We start from the raw sequence: 26,363 nt of genomic DNA, 5'->3' as shown, positions 1-26,363 counted from the left end.
CAGCCTGAGACTGAAGCAGACCGGCACGTGAGACAAAGACAGGACACACAACAATGACCTCTGACTTCCTGTAGGACAACCTGTCAATGAGCCAATGACTCAATACTAAGGTGCACTCAGTCATGGTGCCTGCATGCACACACACAAACTCTTACTTGCAGAGCACTACTTGAAACTACACTACAACCCTATATTGTAGCTCCATCTGCAGGCCATCTCATGTCATGGACATGTAGTCGAGTATTCAACTATACATATCATTCACTTTTCACTCATAATAACCCTGGCATTTCATATTTAATGCGATAGGAATAGTGGCAAAACATAATTATGGACCTCAATGTAGAGGTAATATGCATGATGTTTTAACATGTATTTCTTAGTATTTACTAGGTGCTAGAGACAATCATCCTCATTCAACAGCTGTTGCTCATAGCTATTCATTTCACTTTCTTGTTTTTGCTAGTCGCGCTGATCATATCTTTGCAATTGAATCCTATGGGATTAATACATGTTGCATCATTTTCTGGTCTCATAGGACTTGCACTGTACGATTCTGACCTTTCCATCATTAGACTAAGTATCTCATCACTGCAAACTAGTCTACTGCAAAGTGTTGCAGACTACAAGAGTAATCCAAAATGTCATACATTATCACTGCAAATTACCCACACCCCATCAATAAAAACAAACCACAAGTTTATTCTTTCATACATCATTTATTCATTCAGTGCTGAAAATAAATACAATACATTTTTTTTTGGAAACACATTTTGGTACCATGACGACAAAGACCTGCTTCAGTCAAGTTCTGATCTCAATGCAGACGCCGTTTCAAGTCAGCGGTCCTGCTTCTACGGCAGGTTCTTATAACTCAGCTATATCTCCCGCAGACTAGTCTGTTTATGGCCCGATATACTGTGTGTAATAATCCAGGATCAATCTGCCCTCGTCTCAAGCTTCCTGTCCTAAAGCTTGAAGGAGAATTCCATCAAAATTACATTGGTCCGCTGCTATTCAGCGATTCAGATGTTTTCAGTATTCTAACATCCCTGTATCTCAGTATCAAGGGAAATGCAATATTATTATATTAAATTGAATTCCCTGCACAGGGCTGAATGGAAATTATAGTAACATACATGTTCAAAATGTGCAATTTTGGAGGAATTCCAATTTTAACATTAGCAAGGAATGTTGCAGGGCTGACCTCGGATCAGCATTCCAAGGGAACTTTACTCTAATCCGTGTCTCCTGGCATCGCTATGGCAACCACACAGACATATAAGGCTAGCTGCCTAAGAGGCCTACAATACAGCGTTTTATATCAGTAGCACATTTCAGACAGAGCCTAGTGAAACTGAGCGCCCCCCCCCCCCCCCCCCCCCATTAACTTAATACTACACATATGCGTAAAACATGCATTCGCACGTACCCAGTCACGCCAAGTCATTCACATAATTAGTTTAAAAAACCTGCATATTAGTTGCTATGGTCACTATGAGTTAGTTTCTGTTGAGCTGTGAGTGTGTATGTAGGAGTGGAGAAGGTCTGTAGGTTAAGTGTGTAGTGCTGGGCTTCGTATTCTATACACATTCTCTCCAATGTGCCGATACAAGTCCTAATGGTTGAAGTTTGATGCCGGTTCCAAGAAGGTACGTTTCTGTCAGGGTGATTGAGTCAATTATTTTCTTCAGTGACATCTTTACATGTTACCCTCTTCTTGAAAAGCAAATTGACTAATTCGGTTGACTTGCTTGGTGAAGACGCCCATAAACGACTGAGAACCTGAGATGTATGTATGTATGTATCGCTGTGTGATACCCAGCCGTGTGTGTGTGTGTTCAGAAGGCACTGGCACTTGTATATCCATCTAAAAAGAGACATTCTAATATTTCTATGGCCTGTTTTGCCCAAACAGACATAATATTTCAACACACTTTGAGTGATTGCATTTCAACACGACCCATATAATATATGGAGGAAGTAAAAAAAAAAAAAAAAATTACTTCTCCAATCGAGGAAAGGGAGAGGAGGGGGGGGGGGGGCAGGGGCAGCCATCGGCTGTTTAGCTGGGGGAAGGGGGTTCATGGGTGAGTGATGAGTCCATGCAGATGGAAGTGGGTTAACAGGTAGATCAGAGTGTGTGTGTGTGTTTGTTCTGCATGTAATTAGCTAGAGCCTAGAGGTATATGGCAAAATTAGCATGTGTGTGTTTCACTCATCCTTCTTTATGTTTAGTTACAGGTGTAGAACAAGATTATCACTTTGTGTGATATAGTATATATAGTGTGTGTGTTCCTGTGTGTCAGGGATGCAAACTCATCAGGGTTGAAAAAGGTGACAAAGCAGAAGACATGTTTATTAATTATTATTATTTTTAAATTATTTTATGGTTATATTTATTAACTACTAATTACAACTAATAATCTCCAATAGTTCGCTCTAGGCGATCGCCATAATTAAAAAAAAATACTTGTTTTTGGCGGTGAACGCATGGGAGCCAAAAACAAGTATACTAGTTTTTGGCGTTCAATGAGTTAAGAGTGTACGCTGGTCCGCAGGGAAATGCCACCAGCATCACAGTCACAAGAAAGAGTTGAGAACGATCAGAGGGATGAATGACCCCGCACCCAAATTCAAAAACGCTGAAAGGTGACAAGTTTGCATCCCTGGTGTATGCGTGTGTCTTCAGTCATCCATATCAATGCTGAGAGATCAGTACCCATAAAAACAAAGGTAGGTCATTGAGATTGTTTGTCACATGACATGGAGATTGGCATGTAAGCTTTGTTTGTTTGTGTGTGTGTGTGGTATGCATTAGCTTCAGTGTTTTGGTGTTTTGTTCAGTCATAGCTGCCAGTAGAGCATGGAGGTTGGTATGGGTGTTTTCTGTGTCTGTGTGTGTGTGTGTGTGTGTGTGTGTGCGTGTGTGTGTGTGTGTGTTAAATTGATGACACCCATGTTGCAGAACACGTAGGACATGGAGACTACATGTCTGTGTGTGTGCTTGTGTGTATTAATGTACTTAGTGTGTGTGTGTGTGGGGGGGGTTCAGTCGTCCACTCCTATGTTCTGGAACAGGTAGGACATGGACTCTCCGTTGTGGATGCGTCTGATGGCCTCCGACAGGATCATACTGATGTCCACTGTCTTGATCTTAGGACACTGCAGCTTCTGGAGCTCATGAGGGATGGTGTTAGTCACTATCACCTAGAAAGAGAGAGGGGGGAGGGAGAGAGAGAGAGGGGGAGCGAGATAGGGGGGGGAGAGAAAGGATGGGGAGGGAGAGAGAGACAGAGAGAGAGTGAGTGAGTGAGGGGAGAAGGATATGAAGAGAGAGGATAGGGAAGAGAGGAACGGCGATGATTTCTCCATCTTTTTCAACCTCAGAGATTGGATTTATTCTGTAGCCCATACTGTGCTTCAATATTCAAGTCCTATTAAATCAACTCCCATTACTATGTACTGAAGTCCAATTACTATGTACTGAAGTCTCATTACTATGTACTGAAGTCTCATTACTATGTACTAAAGTCTCATTACTATGTACTGAAGTCTCATTACTATGTACTGAAGTCTCATTACTATGTACTGAAGTCTCATTACTATGTACTGAAGTCTCATTACTATGTACTGAAGTCTCATTACTATGTATTGAGGAGATCTGGCTTTGTAAGCCAGAAGGACAGAAATGAGCAAACACACCTCGTCGATGGCGGACTCCTCTATTAACCTGGGGGCGTCGCAGGACAGGATGCCGTGCGTTACCATGACAAATATCTTGTACGCCCCTCTCTCCTTCAGCGTCTCTGCCGCCGCAACAAAACTGTCTACCTCGTCGATGATGTCATCCTGGAGGACAAACAGAACACAGGTCTTCTTTTATGGTAAGCTACCAAAGATGGCGACGGGGAAGATGTCCCCTGCGCGGGGAGACGAGCTGTGTCTTAAGGCTGTCCCCGAAGCCTGTTTTTGGGATTCGTACTTCGTCAGGGTTTTTAGAACGAATGTTCGAACCTTCGTTTTTAATAAAAATTTATCAAATTAATAAAATAAAAAATTTAAATATATATATATATATTTATAAATATCCTCAAACTAAATCCTCAATTTGAATAAAGTGATTAATCGGATTAAATTAGTCTTTTTTTATTAAATCAACTTTCTTTAATGAATATAACTTAGCAGTTTTTTTTAATACTATAATATTAGTGTAGCCTAATCTTTATCTGCAACTGTGAAGAAAAACCCCATTGGTTTAAACAGAATGAATAGACACAAAAGAAATATACTTATTTTTTTTTAATAAAAAATTTAAAATTTGAACTTTGATTTAGAATTCGAATGTTAACGTAACGAACGAACGTTCGAACATTCGGGCTCAGCCTTACTGTGTCTACACAGTATTATAATGAGTCAGTCAGTATTTTCATATGGGGCTGACAGTAAAGTCACATGTTTCTACCGAGGAAATAGTTACAAACCATTGTATAAAAGTTATAATAAGTTTCATAGGCCAGTTCCGCATGTAACTAGGGAACTTAGATAGCACAAGTCCTGTGAAAGTCATTGTTTGATGCGATGTACAATTTGTAACCATTTCCTCAGTAGAACATATGAAGACATCTCACCTCCCTCATAGTTAAGTGTAACTATGTGTATGTGTGTGTGTCTCACCACTATGATGGCGATGCGTCCTCCCACATCTCCCACTACAGTGATTGGCGGCTTCTCTTTAGGAATCAACACTAGAACACACAAGTTATTACAGTAATATTACACTTTGTACATGCTTTGATATACAAAGCAATATCATCTGCATACAGTTTTGTAGGGATACACCGATACCACTTTTTCATTGCCAATTTCCAATCCTGAGTATTCTATACAGTATTGGCAAATCACATTGGACCTTATTCTCGAATGCGCTTACGAAAAAGTCAAGAAGAAATGTCTTCGTAACTCCACTTACAAAGGTCCCAGGACAATTCTGGCATTCCTGAACAGTTTCTTATCTGGGATTCGTTCTTAGCTAAGAACAGGATTCAAGAACGTGGAAAAGCAGTCATAGATAGGCCAGATTGGTGTGCGCTTGTGTTCTTAAGGGTTTCATTTGTGAGAAATCATTGGTGATTGCATTGACATCGATTCTACAGAGTAGACATCCTCGGATTTAAATAATAATAATAAAGAATATTTGTATTATTAACAATTATGTTTCACATTTATATTCATTATTCTACGAGGAATCATGGTGTCCTATAATAAATAAAAGCACTACACAAACACTGCATATGGCAGTGAATACATAAATAAGCACTAAACTCAATCACGTCAATATAACCATAGTGGAATACAATGGACAGTTGGACACATCTACATTCTGTAAATAAACATGTGAATATCCAACATTGCTTTCATGTAGGTAGGCTATATGTTACATTTACACTCTAGTTGGATGCCAGAGTGTACAACTTATTTTCATTGTATTTTACGTGTGCTGTATAGTGACAACAATACATTTTAATCTAATCAAATTTTGATCAGTGGCTAATTGCTTTCGTGTTGCCTGTGGATTCTGTGTGCACACGGTCCTGTGGTTGCATGCCCTTATAAAAGGAGCTGACGGGGCATCTATGTATGCAAATTTAGGTGTACGAGAACAAGCAGTGACATTCCTCATTTGGGGGGAGTGCCGCTGAGAACACTTAACAGGCGGGCAGAAAAGTGGCCATTTTTTAACTTGAACTTGAGGACTGCATACTTTTTTTGCAAACCAAAACAACATACTTTATACTTATACCACATGCATGGTCTCTTTTGAAAGATGACATTCTGAAGTTTCTGATTCCAGAAAAAAATCACTTTTAGTGCTAACGTAATAGAGTCTGAACTTTAGTTTTAAAAAAACTTGTTACTCAAGTTTTTCTGTTGTAGTTAGTAGTCCAGAGGTAGTATTTCCCCAGAAGGTGGTATGGCTTACAAATCCAGACGGAGCCATAGCTTGAAGCCTTATGTAATACATATCCAAATTTCATAAAGATCCATTCAGAAATGAGTGATGAGTGATTTTGGTAATCTGTGTACAAAGAAAAACTCAGTTTTCTCAGACTTCATAGGACTGACCTTCGAAGCTTTTTTTGGCAATCGAAGCTTCGGGGCCGAGCTTCGATTTTAATTCGAAGCTTCGAAAAAAAAAAATAATAATATGTTTTTTTTTATATTTTTAATCTTATGTTGTGGGACTTGTACAGCACTTTGGTAAACTTTGTTGTTTTTAAATGTGCTCTATAAATAAAGTGGATTGGATTAATTAATTAAGTAGCCCCTTTCGTGACTGTGACGCAGCCAACAAGGTTTCACTCGGCTGCGCTGCCTGGGTGCAGTGGGGGCTGCTCTCACAGCCAACGACATGACATTACATAATTATGTTGCAACCTTCGTCTATGAAGCAAACAATTATATAAATATTTATATGTAGTTGATAGAGACAAAGGCAGAATTCGACTTAATTAAGCACGTTTTATTAAGACATATTTTTATATGGGTCGGGACACTTTAAAAAAGCAGCACAATGAACACAAATCTGTCCGACAGTCTTAAATAACAAACGGCATTGCTTCGCTTCTTCGACATGTCTGCTGCACATGTCCTTGTTGTTTTCAACACAGATAATCTCCACGTGCTTGTTGTAGAGAGGTGGAGTCGAGGTGCCGCTTACTTTCGTTTCATTGGAATGGAGGCGGAAGGCGTCGCTTACTTTCGTTTCATTGGAATGGAGGCGCAAGATTTGAGGCAAAAAAAAAAAAGATTTAAATGATTTTTTATTTTCTTTTAACTTCGATTTTTTTTTATGTTCGAAGGTTGTGCCATCGAACGAAGCTTCGAAGCTTCAAAGTATTTAAGACAGCCCTAGACTTCAATTAATTTGGCTTCCTGTTAAATAATTTAGTTGTTCACCTAGATCCCTGATTCACACATCCCCACATGGGGTATCATTGGAAGCCACACTCATTGGCTACAACGATCCACAATAATTTTCGAGATCGGATCTAGATTGACGGAACTAATTATATTATAACTACTGCAGCCTGAGTCAGGAGTGGTATTTTGCGCAATACCGTGTACTTTGCACAAGCCTCAAATACCGGCATGCAACTCGAGAACCGCTGAACGAATTTTGTCGGATTTTGTCACTATCGCCAAAGTGCCGGTTGCAAAAAGTCCGAAAATCTGCCCTGATATGAGCTGTCGCAGCTTAAACCATTGACATCAGGATACACATTGGTGTGTATATACCTTTAACAACTGGATGCGCATTCGTGCGTAGGTGGTTCCCAGCTGAATACACATTATTGCGTCTTTCAGCGTGACTCATTTTCAAGGCCAGTAACCAATGATATGCGCCTTCATTGGCTGAAACCCCACGCGGGTAAGTGAGAGGGGGGTCCATATATGGTCATAGATTAAAAAATTATAATTTATGCTCCCTTATTGGTTGAGCACGAGTGAACTTTGAGCTGCTAGCCACACCAGCTGCTAGCCACACCAGCTACTGTAGGCACACCAGCTGCTACAGTAGCCACACCAGCTACTAGCCACACCAGCTACTAGCCACACCAGCTACTAGCTACACCCGCTACTAGCCACACCAGCTACTAGCCACACCAGCTAGCTACACCAGCTACTAGCTACACCAGCTGCTAGCCACACCAGCTACTAGCCACACCAGCTACTAGCCACACCAGCTACTAGCCACACCAGCTAGCTAGCCACACCAGCTACTAGCCACACCAGCTACTAGCCACACCAGCTACTAGCTACACCAGCTACTAGCTACACCAGCTGCTAGCCAAACCAGCTGCTAGCCACACCAGCTACTAGCCACACCAGCTGCTAGCCACACCAGCTACTAGCCACACCAGCTGCTAGCCACACCAGCTAGCTAGCCACACCAGCTAGCCACACCAGCTGCTAGCCACACCAGCTAGCCACACCAGCTACTAGCTACACCAGCTGCTAGCCAAACCAGCTGCTAGCCACACCAGCTGCTAGCCACACCAGCTACTAGCCACACCAGCTGCTAGCCACACCAGTTAGCTATCCACACCAGCTAGCTAGCCACACCAGCTAGCTAGCCACACCAGCTGCTAGCCACACCAGCTAGCTAGCCACACCAGCTGCTAGCCACACCAGGCTACTAGCCACACCAGCTGCTAGCCACACCAGCTGCTAGCCACACCAGCTAGCTAGCCACACCAGCTGCTAGCCACACCAGCTACTAGTCACACCAGCTGCTAGCCACACCAGCTAGCCACACCAGCTGCTAGCCACACCAGCTAGCCACACCAGCTACTAGCCACACCAGCTGCTAGCCACACCAGCTGCTAGCCACACCAGCTGCTAGCCACACCAGCTAGCCACGCCAGCTGCTAGCCACACCAGCTAGCCACACCAGCTGCTAGCCAAACCAGCTGCTAGCCACACCAGCTGCTAGCCACACCAGCTGCTAGCCACACCAGCTAGTAGCCACACCAGCTAGTAGTGACAGAGAGCCCCCTGATCTCCCCACCAGGGCTCTCTGTCACTTCTTATTGTTTCTCACATGTTACCTGGTGATGAATGTGTTCTGAATAGTTTTTATTCAACATTTATTATACGTTTATTTTAGAGCTGGGCCGTTAACGGCGTTAACGTGCTGCGTTAACGCTATACTAGTATCGCGCGATAATATAATTAACGCATTAATCCTTTTTTTTTTTTTACATTTATTTACCCAGGGTAGGTTCGCTGAGCACAGATGCTCTTTTTCAGGAACACCCTGCTTCACATTCACACAGTTCCATTCACACCTGGGAGCTGCCCAGTACAACCACAGTTGACACCATTGGCCACTGAGCAACTCCACTGGAGCAGTTGATTCAAGCCACTTCTGGCTTGACACATGAGCACACACACAACACACACACTGTACACGCGCACACACTAGCAGCCACTTTAACATGAACACACACACACTCATGCTGCACACACTCACACTTATGGTCACTTTACAAAATGAAAGGTCACTTTAAAAAATAGTATAACTTGAGATTGTATAATATAGCATTGTCAGGGTTCCCACGCTTGAACATAGTTCAAGTTTGAAATTATTCTTTCTGTTTTGCTCCTGAGAGTGCTAGATACTGTACTGTACTGGTAATATTATTTATTTGTGTTAACTTCTGAATAAAACAACTTATTAAACACAAGTACATCTTATTGAACATTATTTTGATATTTCATTACCAATTATCAAAACAGCTTTTTCAAACAGTCTGTAATGCATTTTGGAAATGGGAGATGGGCTCATGGTGTAATGGGCCACCTGGCCTGAGAAACATAAGGAGGAAAGAAAAAGTAAGGACTTACTTCTGGTCATTATTTGGGTAGAACACACATATTTTGAATGCCTTCGGCAGGTTTTTTTTTTTTTTTTTTGAGCCATTTTAATCTAGATTAATCTAGATTAAATCCAGGATTGCAGATAGATTAATCTAGATTAAAAACATTAATCTATGCCCACCTCTAGTTTATTTACATTTCAGATATTTTGTTATTCATTGATTTTGACTTTATTCTAGTTGAATACTATTTTATTTTAAAGCAATCAACTGTAAATAAAAGCCACACTTGTAAGCTATCAAATGTTTTTTATCCCATGTTTATATCTACTTCAGAGCCTGAGAAAAAGATTTTTTAGTAGGTGTTGACAATTATTTGACATTTTTCAAAAAAAACAGCTTAGATTCTGGGGGTTTTAATGCAGTTTTATAGGGCCTTTTTACTAGGCGGATTTAGGTGTCAATGGGTTAAGAGGTTTTTAAGAAGAACACATTTTCACACGGTCAGGAATCCAGTGGGGATCATTCTAAGGTTTGGTCTTCATAAGAAGTATATAGATACTGAGCAATACACATTCAAACCACTGGTCTGAGGGTCACATTATTTCGATGTACAGTGTGTGTGTGTGTGTATGTGTATGTGTATGTGTATGTGTGTGTGTGTGTGTGTGTGTCTATATTACATGGTATGTCCATGCTGGGGTGAATGGCTCCGGTGGTCTTGACGGTGGGGGGAGAGTGTCGGCCGTCGACCATGTCTGACTCGGCATCCTGAGCCTCGCCGTGGATTACCGCTATGCCCAGACGGAGACGCTCAGCGAACGACTGGGCCCTACACACACACACACACACAGATATACACACACACACACATTATACACAAACACACAAAGAGAAAGACAGCGAGAGAGAGAGATTGGTTTTGGCAATCCTGTTTATTTTTAAACATTCATGTCAATATAGCACAATGAAATTAAAATTAAAATGACTTGAAAGAGACATATTGAAGAAGAAAAAATAAAGGAATAAATATATAAACGGAAAATAAGTTGTACTACTAGCTCCAAAACTACTACCTTCTTCATTTGTCAAATCAACAATATTAAGTGCTGCTAACACCAGATGAATCCCATCGCGTTCCCACAGAGAGAGCGCTAGTTTTAGTCTTTTAAGTTGTAGCTGATGCTATATGAACAGGTAGTTTAGTTAATCCGATTAGTTAAATAGTCATTTCAGACGTGGTGTATCCTATGCAAAGAAAGATACTGGTTGCTAAGCAACCCACGTGTGGTAACCAACGTGTGTTTATGTTTTCTCCTGGAGTTCACTATGTTCAAAAGATTATTATAGACTTCTCAGGTAGTACACGTGTTGGTAACCATTATGTAAAAACTACACACATCATCTTCTCATGTGCTGGGTTGTCTAACCATTGCATACGAGCCATAATAGCCAGTTATTGACCATGTTCACACGGCGGGGCATTTTGCTCTTTTCAGATTTCAGATCGATTGGAATCCCAAACGGAGCATAACATAACAGCAAAATGGCTGACATCTGAATGTGGTCAAAGGGCATGGTTATGGGAACTCTGGTGACGCAGTAGGTCTTCACAGGTCCTATTAGCCGACACCAGACCCAGGGCCGCGAGGACCCAAGTCTCCGGTCTGTCGTTATGTGTAATACCGTTGTACTGTGATGTGCATCTGTTGCCACAAGGTGGCACTAGGTAATGGAACAGTGGATGACTTGAGTGTGCAACCTGTTCCAGTTGAAGGGCAATAGGAAGAGGATGGGTCATTGTTGTCATAGAAATGTTCACAAATTCACGATTACTCGCCCGTTTCAACTGAACTCAAGTGTTTTTTGAGGGTGCTAGTTTTTTATTAATCTTTTGGTTACCACTAAACACGTCCGCCAAAAGTGCTCTGAAATCCCGTGAGTTGTTGCAGGAAGCTGGATGTTGGAAGCTGTGGAGCATGGATAGTACACTTAACATTACCGCAAAAGGTTTCTTCGCTTTGCGTCATCTAAAAGATAATAACAGCGGTTCGTGTTTGTGCATTTCCAAATTGTGCCAACAACATGTCGCTTACTTTGCGTAGCGTTCATAGACTATTAGGGACATGCCCTTCCATGAGCGGGGATACCTGCTGCAGATAGAGCGGAGGTAATGTCTGTTTTGACTGACAATACACATTAAGCATCAGGCATATTGCTGTGCATCGTTATGTCCACAGAGTGAGACATAATAAAATTGGTAGCGTGTGTGCGACTCCTCGTAATATCTCGTTACCAGGCAGCCCCAGGGGAAAGGCTAATGTTACCAGGCAGCCCCAGGGGAAAGGCTAATGTTACCAGGCAGCCCCAGGGGAAAGGCTAATGTTACCAGGCAGCCCCAGGGGAAAGGCTAATGTTACCAGGCAGCCCCAGGGGAAAGGCTAATGTTACCAGGCAGCCCCAGGGGAAAGGCTAATGTTACCAGGCAGCCCCAGGGGAAAGGCTAATGTCACCAGGCAGCCCCAGGGGAAAGGCTAATGTCACCAGGCAGCCCCAGGGCCAGGAAAGACTAATGTCACCAGGCAGCCCCAGGGGAAAGACTAATGTCACCAGGCAGCCCCAGGGGAAAGGCTAATGTCACCAGGCAGCCCCAGGGGAAAGGCTAGTGTTACCAGGCAGCCCCAGGGGAAAGGCTAATGTCACCAGGCAGCCCCAGGGGAAAGGCTTATGTCACCAGGCAGCCCCAGGGGAAAGGCTAATGTCACCAGGCAGCCCCAGGGGAAAGGCTAATGTCACCAGGCAGCCCCAGGGGAAAGGCTAATGTCACCAGGGGAAAAGCCAGAAGAAGGCTAACGTTACCAGGTAAGATGAAAGTGTTCTTATGACCACTTCCTATAGCGACCATCCCCACACACCACTCTAAACCGGGGATACTTGGGTCCGACCAATCTGGCCAAACGGATCTGGGGCTGGTTTTTCCTGGGTTTGTGTCAGGGGTTTCCGACGGGTCTGGTTCGGATCCACAAAGTGCAATTCCAGGTCTTTTGGGGTTTGGGTACGACCACCAGACCCATGAAGACCTCTACCTGGCAGCATCACTGTAGAACCCATAATCACAGCAAACAAGCCCCTCCTGGGCATCACTGCTAGAGGAGAGCCTACCTTCTGGCAGAGGCTGGAGATTTGGCCACAATCACAGCGTTTCTATAGTCCGGGATCTGGTCCACAAAGAAGAAAACTACAGATCAATGGACAGATTCACTTTCTCCTTAATAACCTTTAATGATGCCAAGCCTGCAATGGGGACAACATCCATTTGTGGACAAAAGCAGTGTCCCCAGTTTGGAAATATTAGATTTTGGGGTAAGTGGTTATTGTTAGGGTTAGGTTAGGTACTGGGTTAGGTTAGGGGCTAGGGAATTAATGCAAGTAAAGGCAATGTCCCCAAAAGTGGCAAGTAAACGTGCAAGTGTGTTTGTGTGCGTGACTGAGTGTGTGTGCATGTGTGCTAGTGAGAGAGAGAGTGTGTGTGTGTGTGTGTGTGTGTGTGTGTGTGTGTGTGTGTATGTGTGTGTGTGTATGTGTGCAAGTGAGAGTGTGTGTGTGTGTGTGTGTGTGTGTGTGTTCACCTCCTCCTGTATGTACTGCAGTAGGAAGGGAGATGCTCTCAGATTGTCCACTGGGATGTTAAAGAAGCCTTGGATCTCTTTCTGATGTAGATCCATAGTGATCAGGTGGGTCAGACCTGCACACACACACACACACACACACACACACACACACACACACACACACACACACACACACACACACATCATCGGAGAGATAAGAACAATGCACTTCAACAAAAGCGGATTCCAACAAACCCTTTTCACAGTGGCCATTTTGACGCATCATAGCAGGGTAAACGGGCATAACCAACTACATTAATTAGGGGTTTGATCCATTTAGGTGTTCCAGTCCCGGGGCCCAGGTGTTGGAACGGCTCTGGAACACCTACATGGAACAGAACCCTAATAAACGTTATTAGTTTACTCTGCTATGACATGTCGAAATAGCCACTGTGAAAAAAGGTCTATGAGGAGTGCTGCAAAAGGCAAACATCTCAAATGTATGATAGAAAAAGGTAGCTCATCCCAGAAAAAGGTAGCTCTTACATTTTACAAGTTTCTTTTTGCAAAGATCATAAAGCTAAACTGATGGATCTGGCCTAAGCCCTCACTAGAGCTTGCTCACTGTACGATGGTTCTATCCATTTGTATTATACACACAAAATATCATTAACATAATCAGCTACATTAACAGTAAGGACAGGGGCAAGTTTAGATTAGAAAGCGGTCAGCTCAGCAGATCAGTACAGCATTGTACCAACAACAGCCTGTTCAAGTTGCTGCGGTCAGGCAAACGCCTGCGAACACCAGCAACTAGGACAGAGAGACTTCGGCTCAGCTTCTTCCCCCAGACCATCAGAGTCTTGAACACTGAACTCTCCACACACAAGCACACATGAGCACACACACAACACACACACTGTACACGCGCACACACTAGCAGCCACTTTAACATGAACACACACACACTCATGCTGCACACACTCACACTTATGGTCACTTTACAAAATGAAAGGTCACTTTAAAAAATAGTATAACTTGAGATTGTATAATATAGCATTGTCAGGGTTCCCACGCTTGCCTTGAAATTTTTTTCCATACTACCTCCTGATTTTCCAGGTACCATATTAAGTGATGATCTATAGGCCTGTGGTACCGTGGGAACCCTGATTGTATAGCACTGCAGTGTACATAAAGACCAAGTGCCTCATCCATAGCTAATCCGTAGCTAATCACAGGACCTAGCATGTCTTACCATGCTCTTGTAAAACTCATGTACATATACCTGATATGCCCTACTTTGATTACTTGTATTATTGCACAAATGTCGTATTCTCATCCTATTGGATTCTTATTATTGTATTATGCACAATCGTTGCGGGCGAGACCCCCCGCATTTCACTCTATACTTGTATGCCGTGACAAATGAAACTCAAGTGTGGGTTAAGTGTCTTTCTCCTCTACAGCAGGTGGAGGTAAGTGTCTTTCTCCTCTACAGCAGGTGGAGGTAAGTGTCTTTCTCCTCTACAGCAGGTGGAGGTAAGTGTCTTTCTCCTCTACAGCAGGTGGAGGTAAGTGTCTTTCTCCTCTACAGCAGGTGGAGTTAAGTGTCTTTCTCCTCTACAGCAGGTGGAGTTAAGTGTCTTTCTCCTCTACAGCAGGTGGAGTTAAGTGTCTTTCTCCTCTACAGCAGGTGGAGGTAAGTGTCTTTCTCCTCTACAGCAGGTGGAGGTAAGTGTCTTTCTCCTCTACAGCAGGTGGAGTTAAGTGTCTTTCTCCTCTACAGCAGGTGGAGTTAAGTGTCTTTCTCCTCTACAGCAGGTGGAGTTAAGTGTCTTTCTCCTCTACAGCAGGTGGAGTTAAGTGTCTTTCTCCTCTACAGCAGGTGGAGGTAAGTGTCTTTCTCCTCTACAGCAGGTGGAGTTAAGTGTCTTTCTCCTCTACAGCAGGTGGAGTTAAGTGTCTTTCTCCTCTACAGCAGGTGGAGTTAAGTGTCTTTCTCCTCTACAGCAGGTGGAGTTAAGTGTCTTTCTCCTCTATAGCAGGTGGAGTTAAGTGTCTTTCTCCTCTACAGCAGGTGGAGTTAAGTGTCTTTCTCCTCTGGAGCAGGCATAGATTTTTTTTCCAGCCTTCAGGGAATTTTAATTGGAAAACATTTCAGCAACAAGCTCACTTCTCTGACCTCTAAGGCAACTGTCACCCCCAGATATATATTGTGGAGTCAGATGAATGTGTGTGTGTGTGTGTGTGTGTGTGTGTGTGTGTGTGTGTGTGTGTGTGTGTGTGTGTGTGTGTGTGTCTCACCAGCTTTGCACATCATGGAGGCGATGAGCTTAGAGACGATGGAGCCCCTCTTCCTCATCTTGCACTGCTTGCTGTAGGGGAAGTAAGGCAGCACCCCTGTGATGCTCCTGGCACAGGACGTCCTGCACGCGTATACCATGATCAACATCTCCATGATGGTAGTGTTGACATCCCTGTTAGAGAGCAGGGGGGGGGGGGCAGAGGAAGAAGGGAGGGAGGGAGAAGGGGAGGGAGTGGGCAGGAGAGGAAGGAGGAAGGAGAAAGAGAGTGGAGAGGAGAAAAGAGAAGCAGGAGAGGAGAGGGAAGCTCAGAGGACGGTGGGAGAGAGGTGAGGAGGGTAGGAGGGAATGGAGGAGGAAGGAGAGGCAGTGAAGGGGATAAGGAAGCGGGCCAGTGAAAGGAGTGAAAGGAGGGCAGAGGAGGAGAATGGGGGAAGAGAATGAGGACGAGAAAAGGGAACACGGGGAAAAGGATGAGTGGGAGGAGGATGAAGACGGAGTGGAGGAATAGAGGAGAGAAGGGGGGGAGGAGGGTGACGGAGGAGGAATAGAGGAGAGAGAGAAGGGAGGGAGGAGGCAGGAGGGAGAGATAGAGGGGAGGAGAAAGCAGAGAGGAAGTGAGAGAGCAAGGTGAGATGAGAGGGAGGAAAATAAATAGGTTTGACGATGCAAGGGAGGGAGGAGTAGAGAAGAAAAGAAGGAGGAAGGGAGAGGGAGAGAGAGAAAAGGAATGTTGAGAGGGATTGGTAAAAGGAGAGACAGAAATTATAAGGGAGTAGCATAAAATGATTACTTGTAATCTTCAACTGTGTTTGTGTGTGTGCGTGTGTGTGTGTGTGTGTGTGTGTGTGTGTGTGTGTGTGTGTATGTGTGTGTGTGTGTGTGTGTGTGTGTGTGCGTGTGTTCATACTTGGCCACAGTCTGGATAATAAAGACATCTTTGCCTCGCACTGACTCCTGGATCTGCACCCGCGTTTCTATGGAAACAAAGGGGACCGGACGTGAGAACCAGAGAGCAACAGAGAGAGAGATCGCTCTCTCTCTCTCTCTCCCTCCCTCTCTCCCTCTCTCCCCCTCCCTCTCTCCCTCTCTCTCCCTCCCTCTGTAACTATAGCACGAGACATCCCAACAATGAGCCTCCGACATAAAAGAGCTATTACCGGTAGAAAACAAAATGCCCAGAGCCAAATTAGACATTAGTCAAGCAATAGAGCTCTACTGCGGTCAACCTCTGCTGTAATGTCTGTTCAGTTAGCTTTTCTGAGCCACAGTTGGCTTTAACATAGTTAGCAGTAGCTTGTGACCTCTGAGCCACAGTACGCTTTAATGTAGTTACAGTAGCAGCAACTTGTGACGTCTGAGCCACAGTAATGCTTTAACATAGTAAGAAAGTCAACAGGGTTGCCACGCTTGTGTTAAGAAATCCTAGTATTTTTTCCTAGCTGTTTACGGAGTAGGGCTGGGTCCAAATATACAGTAGTAGAGAAATGCTGGTGCCAAAATATACAGTAGAGAAACGCTGGTTCCAAAATATACAGTAGAGAAAGCAAAAAAGCAAGCAGCTGAGTCAGTCAGTAACACAGTGCTGCCGTCAACTCAAGTGTCTGTTCAGGTAAAGCTGTTTAGAGGTAGAGTCCAAATATACAGTGTGCAGGAGACACTAGAGACCAGGTAGCACAGCAGAGTCAGTCAGGAGCACAATGCTGCCATCTGTTCAGGGGAAGCTCTTCAGGAGCAGGGCTGTATGGAACCACCCTGGCATGCGCTACTCTGTAAGGGCGGCCGTATAGAAGTACAAATAATTCCCCCCGAGAAACTGGGCAGGGATGTTATTTGGTTACCACTTGCAAAACATACATTTTGCATATTGAACCGCCCCCCTCCCCCTTATCGCTCACAGCTCACGCCATACAAGGTTCTCACATGACAGGAGTTGGCTGGATAATATCAGGATTAGAGGAAGAGAGAGGTGCTAGTTAAAAAGCCAGGAGTGGAGAGAACTGCAAAAAGCCCCTAACGGGGGGAAGCGAGGAAGTGGAATAGCCTCGTGCTGACCAGCCGGCACGCTGCTACCTATCTCCGTCTCGTGACCGTGTCCCGCGTGTGGCGCAGGGCCGAGCACAACGGCCGCTAGTGTAGTAGAATGGATTTGCAGACAAAGATCAAAGGACTCTTTCACCAGCCAGATTAGCACCGGACCAGCGGTACCCACAAATGGAATCCCCAAATTGATAAAGCAAACGTATTAACAGTACTTTCCCATTTATTGATACCATGTATCTCGCCCATCTTTATTCATTGTTTGCATGGTAAAGAAAAGTAAAGGGAAGTATTGATTTTGACATGGTTTAGGAAACGGTGTTGTTTTAAATGATGGTTTTTGGAAATTATGTTTTTTTTATATGATTGTCAGAATCTGACTAATCCAAACAATACCGAGCCCTACTGTTCAGTCTGTGATAGCAGTGATGTATCATTGTCATTTGCATTATAAAGATACAAATGATAAAGATTTGTATTTATTATGTATTTATTTATTATAAGAGTGATCCGTATGGGTGGGTGGATGTATTTCACTTCATTCGAAAAAATATTGTAAAATCATTAAGTCTGCTATAAGCTACTCTCCCTCTCTCGTGTGTGTGTGTGTGTGTGTGTGTGTGTGTGTGTGTGTGTGTGTGTGTGTGTGTGTGTGTACATTTACTATAGGCTACTCTTTTTGACATGGATTAGGCTAATTAGCTTTATGCTGATTCCTGAGCCTATTTTATTCAAAAGGAAGATATTGATTTAAATATGTATATAGCCTATATATAATTTTTTTTATTTTAATCGTATCTCCTGTGCTGGCACAAGCACTACCATGGCGTGGAGTGGAGAGATAACACACAATACATTATAATAATTCATGGAATGTACTAAAAAGCCATTTATAATTTTTGGCCAGTAAAGAATCTCTCTGGCTGGTCGTTTTTTAGCTAAAAAGGATGAGGATACTCATTAAACATTTTGAAATATTCAATTGCAAATAGAATCAATTATTGTTGTAATCGTTTAGATGAATAGACTAAATCGATAAAATAATCAACAGATTAATCTAAAACAAAATAATCGTTAGTGACAGCCCTAATACATATCACATGGTTTTCATGCTTTTCCATACCTATGTAGGAACCCTGAGAGGGGTCAAGGTTGATCTTACCTCTGTTATCTTCCTGGTACACCTGTACCTTGCCAAGCTCCACCCCTAGCCGTCTGAGAAAGATAAAGGGAGAGAAAGAGAGTGGGGGAGAGTGAGAGAGAGAGAGTGAGGGGGAGGGAGAGGGGAGAGAGAGAGAAAGACAGAGACAAAGGGGGAGAGAGAGAGAGAGAGAGAGAGAGAGAGAGAGAGAGAGAGAGAGAGAGAGAGAGAGAGAGAGAGAGAGAGAGAGAGAGAGAGAGAGAGAGAAACTAAGAAAAAAGTAAAAAGAAGAGTCCCATCTGTCTGCTATAGATTATGCGTATGCTTGCTTGGGAAAACCTACTATATACTCTTGCTAAGCTGGATCAGGTCTGTCTCCTCCCTCTCCTGTTGTCACACTGTCTTCCGTCTCCCTCCCTCATCACTATCTAGTATTCTAGAAGCAACTGTAGAACCTCTGTCGGTCCGGTCAACCCATCCAGCGTTCCCATTTCTTTCTGTAATTGACCTGTCTCAAACCCTGCCCTCTTTTCTTGATCCTCCAATCACAACTGTCGCTTACCTCGGACAAACTTGGTTTGTCCGAGGTAAGCGACAGTTGTGATTGGAGGATCAAGAAAAGAGGGCAGGGTTTGAGACAGGTCCATTGCAAGTACGTGTAATGACACTGTAGAGACTGTTTACAACTTGACAACATTCTAAGTGTATTTCCTGTTGCAGTGTTTGTTCATATAAATAGCTGACAGGAAATAAACTTGGGCTCAAGCTGTTCCCTAGCAACGCAATTCCAAGGAAAAGGTCTGTATAGGAACATTTCATGGCCACATTAATAGGATACCTAACGTCAGATAACTTGCTCTGTGTTCCCTCTGCTTCTGTCTGAGAACCAAGGCCAAATAATGTTCTATAAACAGTCCACACAGACTCAACATTAAACACACTCCAATTAAAAAAAGGTTCTTATAAACAGCCCACTTTTGTTTATATTCACATTTCCACCCAAATAGACATAGTTTTCTGTTGTTGTTCTATAGTCTACAAGCTGAATACAGGTCCTACCTCGTATAACCTGTTGTTGTTCTATAGTCTGCAAGCTGAATACATTTCCCCCTTGTATAACCTGTTGTTGTTCTATAGTCTGCAAGCTGAATACATTTCCTACCTCGTATAACCTGTTGTTGTTCTATAGTCTGCAAGCTGAATACATTTCCTACCTCGTATAACCTGTTGTTGTTCTATAGTCTGCAAGCTGAATACATTTCCTACCTCGTATAACCTGTTGTTGTTCTATAGTCTACAAGCTGAATACATTTCCTACCTCATATAACCTGTTGTTGTTCTATAGTCTACAAGCTGAATACATTTCCTACCTCATATCACCTGTTGTTGTTCTATAGTCTACAAGCTGAAGCTGAATACATTTCCTACCTCATATATAACCTTTGCAGAGTCCATTTTCGATTGACAGGCAGTTAGCTTGTTTGATTTTGAGGAAGATTGTATAGATCAATGAAACTGAAGCACAAGGGCATGTTTACACGCCTCCTGTGTTTGTGTGCGTGCATCTGTTTGCGTGTGTGTGCATGTGTGTGTACATCTGTTTGTGTGTGTGTCTGTCTGTGTGCGTCTGTCTGTGTGTCTGTTTGTTTGTGTGTGTGCATCTGTTTGTATGTGTGTGCAAGTCTGTCTGTGTTTGACTGTGTGTGTGTATGTGTCTGTGTGTGTGTGTCTGTACATGACTGTGCATCTGTTGGTGTGTGTGTGTGTCTGTGCATGACTGTGCATCTGTTGGTGTGTGTGTGTGTGTGTGTGTGTGTGTGTGTGTGTGTGTGTGTGTGTGTGTGTGTGTGTGTGTGTCAACAGTACTCACTCAGAGATCCTCTTGCTCAGCTCACGGCTGGAGGGGTGTGAGTTGGCCGTGAAGATGACCAGGCCTCCCTTGTCGTCGTTCATGCCTGCGGGGTCTCGGGTGCCGCCCCTCCTACACTCAGGCAGTGGATCCCTGGGCACCCACGCTGCACTGAGCCCTTCCTGTGGAGGCAAGGAAAAGGAGCAGGAGACACAACAACTACTTTTAAACTATTTTGCTTCTTTTAAAACACCAATGTGTCGACTAGTTGGTCCGGTGAGCCAGGGAAACAAGTTAACAACATACAAAAAAGAAGGTCAGCCACACTTTAAGAAAGGAGAAAGATGAAGCCAAATAATTGAGTTTACTTTAAAAGTAACTAATGTTATATAGTCTGTTGATTCCACTGAGATCTGACAATGGGGTGGTGATGGAGGAGCAACCTTAGCCGGGCCAATATCCTCAGTATAGGAATGAGCTATTAATAGGTGCGGCATCATGGCTTGTGGTTTGCCAGAATGTCAATAGGCATTTCTCGATGAATCGATTAATTGATTCCATCAACACATCTGTAAAACTAAGATTCTACACATAGAATAAAGGCAGAAGGACCCCTTTAAATTGTGTGTTTACCAGAGATGTGCTTATCATTGGAATGGAAATAACTCATTAACAAACATTTTTTTAAAAGCCTTAGTTGACTAAGACTAAAATGACTGAGAGGCACAACTGACCCCATGGTGAAATGCATATATATAGCCAACATGTTCCTCAAGTTTCAAGTTTCTTTAATAGTTGTCATACAGAAGTACAGAATACTTTCATACAAAATGCTTCTTACTGTTACGCTCCAGAGACTGTGCTAGACAAGATAGTATCAAATAACATAGTATAATTTAGAAGTAGAAAATGAGAGAGGCGGTTAGGTGGCCGAGCGGAGATTGCGTTCGTCACCAGCCCCGGAGCTGAGCTGGATTTGCCTGTTCGAATCCAGCTCACAGCTCCGGGGTTGTCACCAGCTTGGCTGGCCGTCTGCACTGATACAATTGGCTGTATCAGAGGGTGGGAGAAGCTGGCGGGGTGGGTCCGGGTCGTTGTAAACAGCGACTCCTACAGTTCGGTCGGGGCGCCTGCTAAGCGCGGATTGGACGTGAGGGGGATAGTGTGGTCCTCCCACACGCTACGCCCTCTCAATGAGAATCCGCGCTGCCAGGTGAAAAGAAGCGGTGATTGGCTGGACGTGTGTCGGAGGAAGCACGTGGTAGCCTCCACTCTCCCAGATGATCTGACTGTGGGGGGTAAGTGCGCAGCGACCAGGAAGGGACTGGGAATTGGCATACGACTAACATTGGGATGGGAGAAAATTGGAGGAAAATGGAGGGAAAAAAAAAAAAAAAAAAAAAAAGGTAGAAAATGAGGTCAGTGTTCAGACTTAGACATATGTACAATGTTCGATGCAGAATAGACGTAACTGAGTTACCATATAATATACAATACTATGCAGTGTACTAATGTACAGTACTATATAGAGCTGCCGCGGTATTGATGTTTTCCTTACCGCACACATTTGCAAAATATTTCCTATCGCCGCGGTTATTACTTTTAAAAAAAAAAGTTTGAATGCATTTTTTTTTTAGTAGTAGTCTACTCTTTATAGCATATAGCCTGCCTCTAGTCTAAATGTCTATCTTTAGAGGATGACTTTGCAGCATGAATATTGTTTGGGATTCGGCAAGCACGCATTAGTTATTGAAAGTGAAACACGGATTCGAAGTTTCCCCTCTGGTCGTGCGCAGTTCACTCGGTGTCGCGGGCAGGGGTGGTTACCCCTAACCCCCCCGACCCTTTCTTATTATTATTACTATAAAGTTACTACTTTATAATAAAGGCATTAGTTTGGTGGCATTAACATTATATAGTTATACGTTCAATAACATCAGCGTATTTACCGGACCATATCAAGGCAAGCAATACTCTATTCATATCTCAGTTCCTTTCTTTGCTCAGAGCGTGCTGAGTTGTCCCATTCTGCGGTCTGTTAATAAAGTTTTCAATCAGACAAGTGTATAGAACGAAGGGCTTTTATTATAACATTCGTTGCAGACAGTAAAATCATTATGTCTCGTTTAGTACTCCTGAAGAGCGATGGTAGTCCACTCCGGCGGAGAGTTAAAGCTAACGTTATTAGCAGTGTTGTGATGAGCTAACATTCAGGACGTAAAAAACGTGTGACGCGTCTCTCTTCTGACCAATCAGTGGTCTGCAATGTTTCACGTGACTTTTCTGGTACCCAATAGGGTCGCTTGGAACCTCGATGGAGGAGTAGGGTATATCTGCAGAGCCGCAAGCCCAACGAGAGGAGGGTAATTTATTATTATTATTATAAAAACAGCGGTGACGCGGTATTCAGCCTACTCTGCGGTGGCCGTGATGTAACAGCGATACCGCGGTAATGCGGTAATCGCGGCAGCTCTAGTACTATATAGTGCAAAGCAGAAATGGGATGAGGTACAATTTAGGTACAATTTACAGTAAGGTGTACGAGTTGTAGTGCAATCCTTCATCAATAAATATAAAGTGTGGGGAGTGGGTGCTACAGTGTGTTTGTTTAAAGTGGGTGTGTGCTATAAAGTGTGTGGAGTGGGTGCTACACTGCTACAGTGTGTTTGTTTAAAGTGAGTGTGTGCGTGTGGATGTGTGTGCTATGTGCGTTTGATGGTTGTTGTTGTGTAGTGTTCATTGTTCGTTTAGCAGCCTGATGGCCTGGGGATAGAAGCTTCTTCTGAGTCTTTCTGTGCTCGCCTTGAGACTCCGGTATCGCTTGCCTGACCGCAGCAGTTCAAAGAGGCAGTTGTTCGGGTGACTGGAGTCTTTAATGATTCTCTTAGCCTTGCCCCTGCAACGCTTGTTGTAAATGTTCTGGAGGGTGGGGAGCCCCCCTCCAATTGTGCGTTCGGCTGAACGTGTCACTCTTTGTAGTCTGCTTCGGTCTTGTGCAGTGCTATTCCCAAACCAGGAGGTGATGTTGCCAGTCCGGATGCTCTCTATTGTACATGAGTAGAAGTTCTTAAGGATCTTCTGACTGACTTGGAACTTCCTTAGGCGCCTGAGGAAGTAGAGGCGTTGTCGTGCCTTCTTCACAACACTGTCAATGTGTGTGGTCCATGTCAAGTCCTCGGATATGTAGGCTCCGAGGTACTTAAAGCTGTTGACTCTCTCAACCTAAGTGGGAAGATCCAAGAAATTACTTCCTAATTACAGTAGTGTGTGTAATACTTATGACACTAGGGGTGCTCTATATTCAAAACCAATGAACAGCAGAAAATAATGCCGAGTCTACCTTGGAGGACAAATATTATTTAATTTAAGTTTAGAGAGTAGCAAGCCGCTTCCCTCTGTGATAATGAAGGACAAAATACCCAGATGAAGGTCCTTCTGACTGAAACATGTTTATTTCCACCCTGATGTTAAGCCACTAGAACTAGAGCTGCCGCGATAACCGCATTACCGCGGTATCGCTGTTGCATCACGCTCACCGCAGAGTTAGGCTGAATACCGCGTCACAGCTGTTTTTTATCATAATAATAAAGTTGGCTTGCGGCTCTGCAGATATACCCTACTCGGTTCCAAGCGACCCTATTGGGTAGAAGTGGTACCAGAAAAGTCATGTGAAACATTGCAGACCACTGACTGGTCAGAAGAGAGACGCGTCACACTTTGACTTTGTAGCCTCTGAACAAAAACAGAACGCCGCGCCGCCATCTTTACTGCCTCGCTAAGGATGCATTTCATTCAGGATTTGTTTGCGACAGAACCAAGTGCAATAAACAAAAAAGAATGGATTCACTGTGTATTCTGCCTTATTTATTGATGAAACAAAACCGACATCAACCCAATTTACCACCGAGCGGAGAGTTTAGTGTCACAACAAGATCGCTGATGTGTTAAGTTTGTTGTTGTTATTAGCCTAATACCACCGTCAGCCGATATACACGAGAGGTAACGTTAAACCCGGGTTTGCTTGGTAGAATACACAATGAGAGGTAACGTTAGCTTTGGCAGAATAGACGCAACAAGAGTCTGGTTAATGTTGTTATTGATTGATTGAAACTGTGTTACCTTTTTTTTTTTTTGTGCGCACTGTGCGGTAATAACCGCGGCGGTAGGAAATATTTCGCAAATTCGTGCGGTAAGGAAAATATCAATACCGCGGCAGCTCTAACTAGAACACCAGAGTCTGCTTGAGTTGTTCCATTTTTCTCAGAATGGAGGAGAGGCAAGAAACGGATATACGAGTTAAATCTGCAAAGAAACATACAAACAGAGATAGGACCCTTATTAAATTGTGTGTATGTTTCAGCTGCTCCCAGTTCTCAGTATCAGTAAAAAGAACAAACTGCTGTCAAATAGACTACACAAGATCAACCAGTCTTGTTTAGGTTCTCTAGGCTAATCCAATCAAACTATGGCCGACCTAGCCCTGATACAGGACGCTTTGATCTTCTCCCAGAAATAAGAGTCCTGTGTATCAGGGCAATATCTGACCTAGAAATCTACTCCATTAAATCATCAATATCTCAATCAATCAATTAATTATTACTGGGCAACGTATTGAATACACGCCTGTCACAGAAGCCAAAATCGCTATTGCCAGAGAGACAGTGAGAGGGGATAACTTTCAACTAACATAGATATTTGTACTGTATCATCATGTTGACTATAGATATAGATGAGGAGACTAGAGCGTTGTTACAACGTGCAGCTCCACGTTGAAGACAACACCACACAGGCATGATGATGACAAGCTAACCTTCATCCAACTTCTCAGCATTGCCATTAGTGGGTTTTACAATTCACTGTGGGCACTTGTTTAGTTATTTTTACAATTAAAAATAATCTACAAATGTTGTAGAAAAGTGTCTGGTAACGTAATAACGTTAGCAAGAAGATGTCCCTGGCAACAGCCAAAGTTGTGTTGTGTTTAGACACACCTTGCAGGCAGCCAGGACAAAACATAACAGACAAGTGGTAGAATGTTGTTATTATTATTATTATTATTATTATTATTATTATTATTATTATTATTATTAGCTGTGTTGGTAAGTTGTCTGGCTTACTCGTCTCTGAATGAATTAATGAAAACTTTATTTAACAGATTGCAGAATGGGTACAATACAGTACAGCTCAATACACACAATTGTTAAGGGGATGCAGACCAGAGAAAAACGTTTGTCTTGTTTACATCAGGGTCCCCCATTTTCAATTCATATAGACATTTATGACATACTCAACATACATGACATTTATGGCTCAACGTTACTTAACGTACTCTGACGTTAAGTAGATTCATGAAAGGGTAAATAAATACAGTTGTCAATCGTGTGCTGCATGTGTGGGTTTGTGTAATGGGGAGTGGGTTTAATCACGTGGTGTACTGTAGCTAACCGTTAGCCGGTCAGTTATACAGTTAGCTACAGTAGCTAGCAGCTACATCATGAGAGCGTTACCACCAACTGACCACAGTTAGCTCGCGCATTGATTTCTTCTCTCGCCTAACTAAAGAGCTCTTTATTTCGAATTTATTTCGAGAATATTTCGCCAATGAATAATACATATATTATCGGAGTGCTCACCAGTTTGTGTCCTTGGGTCCTCCTATTGCGAACGGTATTTGGTTCTTTAGCGAGCTGCTCACACAGTTGTGCAGTTCAGCGTAACCTCTTCTTCTTCTTCAATGGGTTTAATGGCAGATCGCGACCACAAAAGGCGCATACCGCCACCTACTGTACAATCCATTTTACAATGTCTTCTTCTTCTTCTTTGGAATTAATGTCGGGTCGCAATCCCAGCTACTGTACATCTGCATCCCAGCAACTGGCCGGATAAACAAGACCCGGCAAATAAAAGAAAACAATAAAGAAAACCAATAAACCCCATAACACACAAAACAAAAAACCCATCCCTTAAAGTTAAATGCATAAATCTGGTGCACTTTGAGAGCAAAATAAAGAGGCTAGATCTATGATGATTGTACAT

At 43.2% G+C, this 26,363-nt stretch overlaps 1 protein-coding gene across 1 annotated transcript; it reads right to left on the bottom strand.

Moving 5' to 3' along the window:
* Window positions 1-727: 727 nt before the first annotated feature.
* On the bottom strand, window positions 728-26,057 carry prpsap2 (phosphoribosyl pyrophosphate synthetase-associated protein 2). Its single transcript, XM_084338547.1, has 11 exons — window positions 25,961-26,057; window positions 20,349-20,509; window positions 18,500-18,552; window positions 16,208-16,274; window positions 15,299-15,471; window positions 13,013-13,128; window positions 12,546-12,601; window positions 10,067-10,215; window positions 4,678-4,748; window positions 3,706-3,852; window positions 728-3,210 (listed from the first exon to the last, which is right to left on the bottom strand). The coding sequence occupies exons 2-11, from the start codon at window positions 20,429-20,431 to the stop codon at window positions 3,052-3,054; spliced, it is 1,074 nt and encodes a 357-aa protein (XP_084194673.1). The 5' UTR covers window positions 20,432-20,509; window positions 25,961-26,057; the 3' UTR covers window positions 728-3,051.
* Between the last annotated feature and the right edge of the window lie 306 nt (window positions 26,058-26,363).

Source organism: Notolepis coatsorum (genome assembly GCF_963971535.1).
Source record: "Notolepis coatsorum genome assembly, contig: SCAFFOLD_727, whole genome shotgun sequence".
Lineage (NCBI taxonomy): Eukaryota > Metazoa > Chordata > Actinopteri > Aulopiformes > Paralepididae > Notolepis > Notolepis coatsorum.
Note: the sequence above shows the minus strand (reverse complement) of the source record. Positions and strands in the feature narration are given on the sequence as shown.